The sequence below is a fragment of the Panicum hallii genome, chromosome 9 (assembly GCF_002211085.1).
Source record: "Panicum hallii strain FIL2 chromosome 9, PHallii_v3.1, whole genome shotgun sequence".
Lineage (NCBI taxonomy): Eukaryota > Viridiplantae > Streptophyta > Magnoliopsida > Poales > Poaceae > Panicum > Panicum hallii.
Window position 1 is genome coordinate 9,897,435 of NC_038050.1, and position 9,273 is coordinate 9,906,707.

At 53.5% G+C, this 9,273-nt stretch overlaps 1 protein-coding gene across 1 annotated transcript; it reads right to left on the reverse strand.

The window, feature by feature from the left end:
* Positions 1 to 5,081: 5,081 nt before the first annotated feature.
* LOC112876687 (protein IQ-DOMAIN 14-like) lies at positions 5,082 to 7,682 on the reverse strand. Its single transcript, XM_025940855.1, has 3 exons — positions 6,604 to 7,682; positions 6,258 to 6,497; positions 5,082 to 6,165 (listed from the first exon to the last, which is right to left on the reverse strand). The coding sequence occupies exons 1-3, from the start codon at positions 7,051 to 7,053 to the stop codon at positions 5,464 to 5,466; spliced, it is 1,392 nt and encodes a 463-aa protein (XP_025796640.1). The 5' UTR covers positions 7,054 to 7,682; the 3' UTR covers positions 5,082 to 5,463.
* Between the last annotated feature and the right edge of the window lie 1,591 nt (positions 7,683 to 9,273).

Consider the following 9,273-nt stretch of genomic DNA (forward strand, 5'->3'; position numbering starts at 1 on the left):
TAGTAATTCACACGTGGAGGTTATCACAGTACAGTACCATCGTGTGCCTGCCGACACAGCGATGGGTCCAGAGACAAGAGGACAGAGGCATTGCCTCGCACTGTGCATGGTCAGAGCTGCAGCGCGTCGCCCCACGATCGCTCCCCGATGGATTATCGCTTGTCGTCTTCCTGCTTCCTTCAGATTCGCTTCCACTCTGCAGCTTTCGTCTAGTTCTCGGCCTCTCGGGTCTCCGCCCTCTGCCAGATTATCACTGCCAAGTGCCAAGCGTCTGCTAAAGAAAACAGAACTGAGAAAATGCCTAGGGAAAACTCAAAAACTGCCGAGAAGCGGAGCGACCGATAAGCCCCAGCTCGCGCCGACGCCACGGGCTGCCCCTGCTACCTCAGGCCGTCCCCGGCAGCCGCTGCGTGCTGAGCCAGTCAACCTCCCGGGAACCCGGCGCCGCCACGCCGGCCGTCGCTCATCAGCAGTTTCTGAATGCCGCGCTGCTCTAGGGCGAGGCACGCCAAAAAAGAAAGGGCGTTTGGGGCCCAGCCTGGCCTTGTGCATGAGAGAAGGCATGGCCGAGCCGATACATCTCCAATTGTTGATCCTCCAAGTATTAGATAGTTGGGCCAACATAGCGGGCCGCCGCTTGGCATAGCAGCACTCCAGAAGGCAGCCGTGAGCCCGTGACCCACGAGAGAGAGAAGAAAGAGATCAAAGGCAGCAGCAGTAATGCTCAAAGTATATGCTCCGCACGTGGTCTAAGAAGAAACCAAATAAGAAAAAAGAAAAAAATATATTTTCCAAACTATATATTCAGATCAAAATCCGATGGTACCATTGTGTTTCTTGCGATGAAATGTTTAAGATGTAAGGAACATGATTCGATTAGGTCACAATTGTAATTTTGGTGATTGTATGACAGTATAGTTAATATGACTAATAAATTTGTGAGCTTAAAACTGATTTCTAGGATTTCTAGATCCTATGGATGAAGTCTAATCCATAATTAAGGTGTCCAAATTACTGTTAAGATGTCCAAGTTGTAATGAAAATGCAGAAAGTTGTAGTGACGATTTGGACAAGGCTCAGCATGCAAATTTACATGTATTTGTTGAACCGACGGCATCAAAAATAAACTGAATGGTGCATTGGAGAATTGCTACGGTGAGCAAGTTAGTAGTACCAGTTGAACCGACGTTATAAAAAAGAAGGCATGGTGCGATGAGAAGATGATATGGTAATCTAGTGAAATGATAGAGGCACCGGTTAAACTGACGGCGTAAAAGAAGGTGTCGGTGCATTGGTAGTTTATTGATATAGAAGCGTTTGGAGTTGGAGAAGTCTCAAGGTCTTCAGCACCGGTTGAACCGACATCTGTCGGTGTAAGGCGTCGGTGCAACGACGTCAGTAGAAAAAGACGGACTTCAACAGCTAGCAGGCAGGGTCAGTGTGACCAGTTAAACCGATAGTGGCGACAAGTTTAACCGACGCTTTATGCTTTTTTGGGTAAAAGTAAACAACGGCTATAAGCTACTCTCTAAAGGCTGCTGGAGTTTGTGAGAAGTTACAGAAACTTTGCTGAAGTTCTCCAAGCCAACCAAAGAGCTTATTGATCAAATTCTTAGATTTAGCATATGTAATGCCAGAGAGAGTGTGAGAGTAAGGTGCCGTAACATTGTGCTGGTTTGAGTGAACCTCGAGCCTGTAACTCGGTGTGCCGGTCCCTTAGAGTCTTTGTGGCTCGTCGGCGAGTCTTCGACCCTCCAAGCTAGCTTGATGTGGAGCGGCGACGACGGCTTTGTGCAGGGGATGAGGAGACCCCTCCTTTATCGGAAGCTCCGTAGTAAAGGCGGTTGTCAGACCCGGGGCCACGAGACTGTGTACATAACGTAGTTTAAACAGACTTAAGAGATAAAGTCCGTCTTATCTCTTATTTATCTCATTTATCTCTTATTTTTTTCGTATGAATAGGAGATAAAGCTAGTCGGTACAGAAAGAATCTACTCGAGTTGTATTCGGTTACGATTCCTTATCTAGTATTGGACTAGGATTCTTGTAATCCTGACCTCCCGGATATATAAGGGGGGCAGGGACCCATTCAAGGCAGATGATCAACATCAACACCCAAGGGAATACAAACCACCGTACAGGACGTAGGGTATTACGCACCTCGCGGCCCGAACCTGTCTAAATCTTTTGTTCCTTGCACAGCGTGCCATCACAGTTCCGCTAGTTCCCAGGCTCGGGGGCTGGGCGATGCACACTACTCGATATAACTCCTTCGGCTCTTCTGGCTCGTAAGCTCGGGGGGTGGACGCCGCAAAGCTACATATGAAGACTGAAAGTGCAGAAGAAATCCTAAGTCACCGCGTGGTTAAATAAACCAGCGGGAGGCTTAATTTCACTAAGCAGAAGGCGAAGAGTTTTTCTTGCGATTTCAGAGTAACACCAATGCCACGATTCTTGGATTCTTTTTCCCAAACCTGAGAGATTTGGATTCAAGGCTCGGGGGCTGCGGGATATGTGGCATCGACTACTTATTTTTTCAAATTTATTTGAAAAAGTAAGTAAGGAAGATTCAAGACTAATATGACCCTCAACCTGATTCTTTGATTCAACCTAAAGCTCAGGGGCTACTCCATATGGAGTGCAATTTTTCAATCGCATACCATACAAAGAAGTAATTCGGGGCATGAGCACCTCATAGCTTCGATGCAGTCTAAAAAGTACTCGAAGAAAAACTTCAAGACGGAGCTTCAGAAGAAGCCGAAGAGTACTTCGAAAGTACTCGCCTGCAGTACTCAGCTACGAAGAGTTCGGGGGCTTGTCAGACACGGGGCCACGGAACTGTGTACATAACGTAGTTTAAACAGGCTTAAGAGATAAAGTCTGTCTTATCTCTTATTTATCTTATTTATCTTTTATTTGTTCCGTATGAATAGGAGATAAAGCTAGTCGGTACAGAAGGAATCTACTCGAGTTGTATTCGGTTACGATTCCTTATCTAGTATTGGACTAGAATTCTTATAACCCTGACCTGCCGAATATATAAGGGGGGCAGGGACCCATTCAAGGTAGATGATCAACATCAACACCCAAGGGAATACAAACCACCATACAGGGCGTAGGGTATTACGCACCTCGCGGCCCGAATCTGTCTAAATCTTGTGTTCCTTGCACCTTTGAGTTCCTGATATCGGCGTCTCCTCACCTAAACTTACCACCTTGGGTATACCCCTCGGTGGGCAGCCGGTAAAACACCGACAGCGGTATCAAGGTGACCGGCAGACTTGGCGTGAGTCTTTGTGGCAAGTTAAGGAAAGTTTCAGAAGAGACTTGATGACCAGAAAGCAATATTATTATTGAGTGCTTCAACAACATGGATTAGAGGTGGCTTAGTGCTGACTGATACAACAGGATAAATTCTCGCGTCAAGAGTTTGCTTCCTCTTATTCCCTCATTTAGGTTTCCGCATTTCATACTTGCAACTTGTGTGCCTTTATTTTGTAGTGCAGTATCTTGATAGGATTGATTATAGGTTGCAAAATTTGTTTGGGATGAGAATTTCATACTAGATGAATCATAATAGTTGCACGTCTAGATAGCATATGTTTTGTGCAACCTATGTTAAGATTTTAGAATGGCCTAATTGATTCCCTCCCCTCTTAGATTACGAGTACCGATTCCTTTCACAAGATCCACTTGAATATATTTGGATAAATTTTGGGTGAAACAATTTTTTTAAGCTGGTATAGTTATTACAACGTAATAAAAAAATATTCCATCTTCTGGAATAATTATTTCAACATTATAAAAAAATATTCCGCTTTCTGAAATAATTGTTCTGGCGTCGAGAGAAGTTGCAGAAGGAAAGAAAAGGAAAGAAAGAAGAAAATTAATAAAGCTGGGCCGTTAAACCACGTATGGGCCGGTGGAAAGAAAAGCGAGCGGGCCGCGCAGAGGAAACGCTTCTGCGACCTGCCAGCACGCACCCGCGCGCGCGACTGGGAAGATTCGCGATGCTCCGCTGCCCTGTGCCTTCATTTGTTTCATTTGCTCCATTTATGGAGCTTGGAAAAGGGCGAGTGAGAGTGTGTAGTAGCAGTTGGAGTCAACGGGCGTAAAAAAAAACAATGTCCGAGTCAACGGCTGATGGGCTACTCCGTGTGTAGTACTTCAATGATGCCATGATGGTGTTTGAGACATGCATGTAGTGCCCGTCCTTGTTTCAGCTCTTGTACTGGTTGTGGGCTTTGTATGTGCCAAGCAAGTGCCATTTTTGTTTGTGACCTCGCACTGTTAGTCTGTTAGTGAAGGTGTGCGGTGGGAGTTACGAGAATTTCACGCGCTCTTGAGCAATGCCAGCCGCGGCCCTACGTGGGGATAATACACTCGATAGTTTCTATAAAAAAGGATCGAGCATATACAAGCCATATATAACACGTATGCACATCATAATTAGGGCTAGATTCACCACTTTGTGTCTTCAAAAACACCAGCCCAGTCAAGCCCAATCTCGTTTTCCCGTCCCTGGAAGCCCACCCACCAGCCAGGCCAGCACCACAGAGCTCCTCCTCTTTCCTGCATCTAAGCCCTCCCAACTATGTATGTTTGAGCCAGTGAAAGCCCTCCTGATCATTTACATTTGAGTTACAAGAGGATACAATTGAGATAAGATTGAAGTGCATTTTAGATTCAAGATTGAGCTTACTAACTCAGTGAGAGTCAATTTGTATGTTCAATTGCTACTCTTAGATAATTATTTTTGAAATGCAATACAGACGCATGCTCTTGTATGCATGGTGGTGTCGTGATGCGATGATCTTCTTGAATGAGCTTGTGATAAGCCCCGAAGTGCTTTTGAGACAACTCTATTGGACCTGAGGTGTGAGATTGTGAGAAGGTCATTGGAAGAGCCTCGGCAGGACTGCGGGCACGGTTGCATCCACGGCAGAGTTCTCGTCAGCAACATGGTTTTGCTTGAAGCTGCTTCTCTTTGCTGAAATCTGACGACAGGGCACTAGTGTATGAACACAGACAGAAATCATCTTTCTACTGTTTGACAGTCTCAGCAGGCATTGCTCAATCCGTAGCAACAGGACACTGATGATTCTTTTCTTCGTGCTTCTTTTCGGTCTGAAACGACCAGGACTTGACAGATCGAAATACTGGACCTCACATTATTCACAGTCGAAGGATGACACAACAAAGTACTACGAAAAGACACCTATGTGCCGTGGATTCTTGGCACGCAAAAACACCAAAACTCTCGTCGTTCATCGGATCCTAGAAAAAAACACTCGTACAGATTACAGAAACTTGCAGAGTTCGAGTCTACTGTTAACTAGAGTGAGCAGTCACTAGAATTCAGTACTCAGCAGCTACCTGACGTCCCATCCCAGCAGGCACAGCAGCATTTCCTCTTCCTTCTCCAGAAACCACGTGAGAGCGAGTCAAGTCCTCGAGGTCGCCTCACGCCATGCCGGCGTTGTCGGTGGCCAGCGACCAGCAGTACGTGGTGGTGGCGGCGGTCATCACCGTGCTCGTCGACCCGCACTCGCTGTCGTGCGCCGACGCGCTCCACCGGTCCAGCCTCGCGCCCCACGGGCACGCCCCGGGCGCGCTCGCCTGCGACGGGCACCGCTGCACGCGCACGGGCACGTACTTGGGCGCCACCCCGCGCGCGCACGGAGTCGCCTGCGCCTGGCTCTCCAGCGACGCCCTGCGCCGCCCGCTGCTCGGCTGCCGCTCCCACGGGCAGGCAGCCTCGGCGGCGGACGACACCGACAGCCGCTGCCGCGGCGCGCTCTGGGACCGCGCCTTGGCGCGCGACGACTCAGTGTTCGCCATGTAGCTGGGCACGAACATCGGGTGATCGGCCGCGGGCTTGTCGGCGCCTTCGTCGTGGTGGTGCGGCCTCGACGGCGCGTAGCGGTACGGACTGCTCCGCGCGGTGGCGAAGGAGAAGTCGTCGTACCGGCCGCTGTACGTGCGCGCGCTGGCGTCGGTGAGCGCGGACGGCGTCGGCGAGATCTTCTGGTACAGCTCGTTCTTCGACGGCGTGCGGCAGAGGGGCGTGGCGTAGCAGCTGCTGCGGCGCGACGTCCGCGGCGTGCCGTGCACCTCGCCGATGCCGGTGTCCACCTCCACGATCTTGACGTTCTCCTCCATGTCCTGCGCGACGCATTGCCGACCAAAATCCCTGTTCAGGCAGATGGCCGGTATTTTTCAAGGTGCCGAGAACGCACGGACCGTCTCTCGCGTACCTGGTGGTGCCGGAAGCGTGGGTGGTGCGGCGAGCTGCGCCGTGTCGGCGTTGTCCGCGGCGTCCGGACGGGCTTCTCGTCGTCGAGCATCCGCATCCGCGCGGCGCGCGCCCTGTTCTGCGCGGCGACGAGCGCCTGCATGCAGCGCAGGGTGTGGCTGGCCTGGCGGCGCACGAGGTGGCCGCGCACCAGCGCCTGCAGCTTGACGAGCCCGCGCAGCGCGCACAGCGCCTTCCTCGCCTGCATCCAGGCGCGACACGTCACGTCACGGAGCCCAAGACCCGATCGACCGGAAGTCAATGCAACCGCACGCACGCATAGAACGCATAGCGATCGCCGAACTCACCAGGTAGGATCTGAAGACGGCCTGGATCTTGATGGCGGCGGCCTCTTCGATGCCGATGACGGTGCGCTTGGACCCCGGCGCGGACGACGAGAGCCTGACGACGGCCGCGGCGGCATGCTTGGCCGCCATGGCCGCCTCGGCCGCGGCCGCGGTGGCGATGGCCACGGCGACGGCGTGCTGGTCCGGGTCCAGCACCCGCGGCTCCAGGGACCCGTAGTGCGCGAGGCGGCCGCCCTGCGCGTCCTTGGCGGGCGACGCCGCCGGGCGCCGGAAGCTCCACCGCCTCTTCTCCTTGGCCCCGGGCGTGGACGCCGGCGTCGTCGTGGTCGTCCCCGTCCCCGGCCCCGGCAGCGCCAGCGCCAGGTCCGCCGGGTCCGCCGCCCCGCCCTTGTCCCTGCCGCCCCTCCTGCCCGGCAGGAAGCTCCGGAGCCACTTGCCCGCCCTGCCCATCCTGCAGCCGCGGGATCACAAGCTCTCACCAGTCACCACTGGCCCCGTCGTCGCAGCGCCGCGCCCGCGCGACCCCACGCTGCCGGCATCGCAGGCTTGCAGTTGCAGTGCCGCGCGGGAGACGCAAAGCGAACACGACGGATGAATCCGGTTGCTTCAGCTGAGGACTCACCGCTGGACGGCGAGGCCCGGCATGTGGCGCGGCGCGCGGCGGCAGGAGCGTGCGGGGCAGTGGAGTGCAGCGGAGGGGAACCGGTGGACGGGACGGAATATATTACGGCGAGCGAGGGCGCCATGTCCATGTGCGATGCAGCGCTGCGCGCGGCAGATCACGCCTGCAATAACTACTGCCTACTGGGAAGGGCCAGCCGGAGCCGGTTAGGACCACCGGCCGGCAGCCGGCAGGAGGAGGATCCAGGCGGGCACGCACGCCTCGGCGATGGCGCGCTCGTGGTTCGTTTGCAGGAAGAGCCATGTCCACGTGGCGCCCGACGGCACCACCTCCGATCGATTCCGGCGGGCATCTGAATGGAATACTCCGGCCCTGAAATCCTCTGAATGATCGAGGGGTTCTGTGCTGACCCGCGCTGATTGGACATCCAAACGTTCAGGACTTCAGGCCGCAGAGTGAAGCATCTCCTTTTGCCATCCTTGCCTAGTACATGTTCCGATTCTGAGCCGTTGAAATGGCAGATTTTGCTACTCCACCATCGACCCCACTATATATCTGAAAAGGTTGGAGTTCGCAGATCGAGGTGCCACAATGCCACTGAACTCGATGCTGCCAGCCAGCCAGACTGCTGTTTCTGTAGTTTACCGGGATCCATCCGCTCATGATAGGGATGACGCCACGCGATCGCCATGGGGGGTCGGTAGCTTTGACCGCGGCTAGTTCATCCGAGAGCCGGTCAGAGTCAGAGCTGCAGCATGTGGTGAGGGTGGGGTGGTGGTGAGACAGACACTGAGACCGCCCTCCACAGCGCTTAAACAACTTACTGCTGCTACTTGATAGCATGCTTATCAGAGGTCACACATGGGCACAGCTCAGCCGGCGTCAAATCTGATCTGACCGGCCGGGCCCCTTTTAACCACCATCGAGCAAGCTTTCGAGCACATGATCCGAGGCCGATCGAAGCCCCCGGATGGGCTGAACCTACCTTTGCCATCTTCTCTCTCTCTCTCTCGAGATACAGCGCGCGCTTATTTTGATACCGCAAATGGCCTGGCCCGCCTGCACCCGTGAGCGGCGTGTCCGATGATAGATCGGACGATCCAGGTCGACCGTCGCCGCTGCACGCGTACGGTGCCCGAATTGACTAGGGTGCACGTACGGTCGCCGCCTCAGGTGGCGCTGCAGGTGTAGGGCTACGGATGGACAGGGCGGTGTCAATGTGCAGGCTCGTGGGCATTCTTACGGACGGCATGGCACTGTGGCGGTGGCGGGCAAGGGGTAATGCGTTTGCCTGTGGACGAGGGGGCCAGGCCAGCCGCAGGAGCCCAGGACCGGAGGCAGCCGGCGCCCAGCGGCATCCTCCCTCATTCAAGCCCTGGGGTTGCCGATCGAATTCAATTCCGTCCGAAACATGGATTTGAACGTTGTTTCGCTGTAGCGCAAGATCAGGCGTGGATCGGATTGGAGGGAGGGACCATGCGTCAGCGTGCGTGGTCCGCGCGCGAGGCCTGTCCGGATCGCTCCCCCGCTCGATTTGATGATGCGGGGCTCTGCCTAATTTTGAACCGGTTTGGCTCATAGCACCTGTGTCCAAGCTTGAATTCCCATCCGATCAAATCCAAAGCTTCAGATGGGGTAGTGCCCCTGCTGTTTGAACGTGCCTCCCGGGCAGCAAGTATGCGCACAGCTCACAGCTTCTTGTTTGTTGTGATCGAGTCGAGTACTCATGAGTGTGCATGCTTAGCGCTTTGTAGCGCGCACCTTCTTCACAATGAGGGAAGGGCAGTACTGAAGCTGATCATAAGCCTCTGCGATCATAAGCGATAATCTCTCTTAACCGTCCAGCTCTGACCGCTTTTTTTTTTCTTCACATGATTCTGAAGATATTGACGTAGTCGACTGTCAGGGATCAGATACCGTATCTGGCTTCTGCATAAGCATTAAAAAAATTACGCACTCGTTTTTTTATAAGGGAAATTCGTACTCGTTGATGAAGGGGCTGGAAGAAGACACTGTAGAACAGATAGATGGCTTAGTTACGCAGACTA

Coding starts and splice junctions, on each gene's coding strand:
- LOC112876687 (XM_025940855.1), bottom strand. CDS start 7,053: ATGGGCAGGGCGGGCAAGTGGCTCCGGAGCTTCCTGCCGGGCAGGAGG. Junction 6,498..6,603: donor CCGTCTTCAGATCCTACCTG/GTGAGTTCGGCG, acceptor GCCTGGATGCAG/GCGAGGAAGGCGCTGTGCGC. Junction 6,166..6,257: donor CACGCTTCCGGCACCACCAG/GTACGCGAGAGA, acceptor TGCGTCGCGCAG/GACATGGAGGAGAACGTCAA.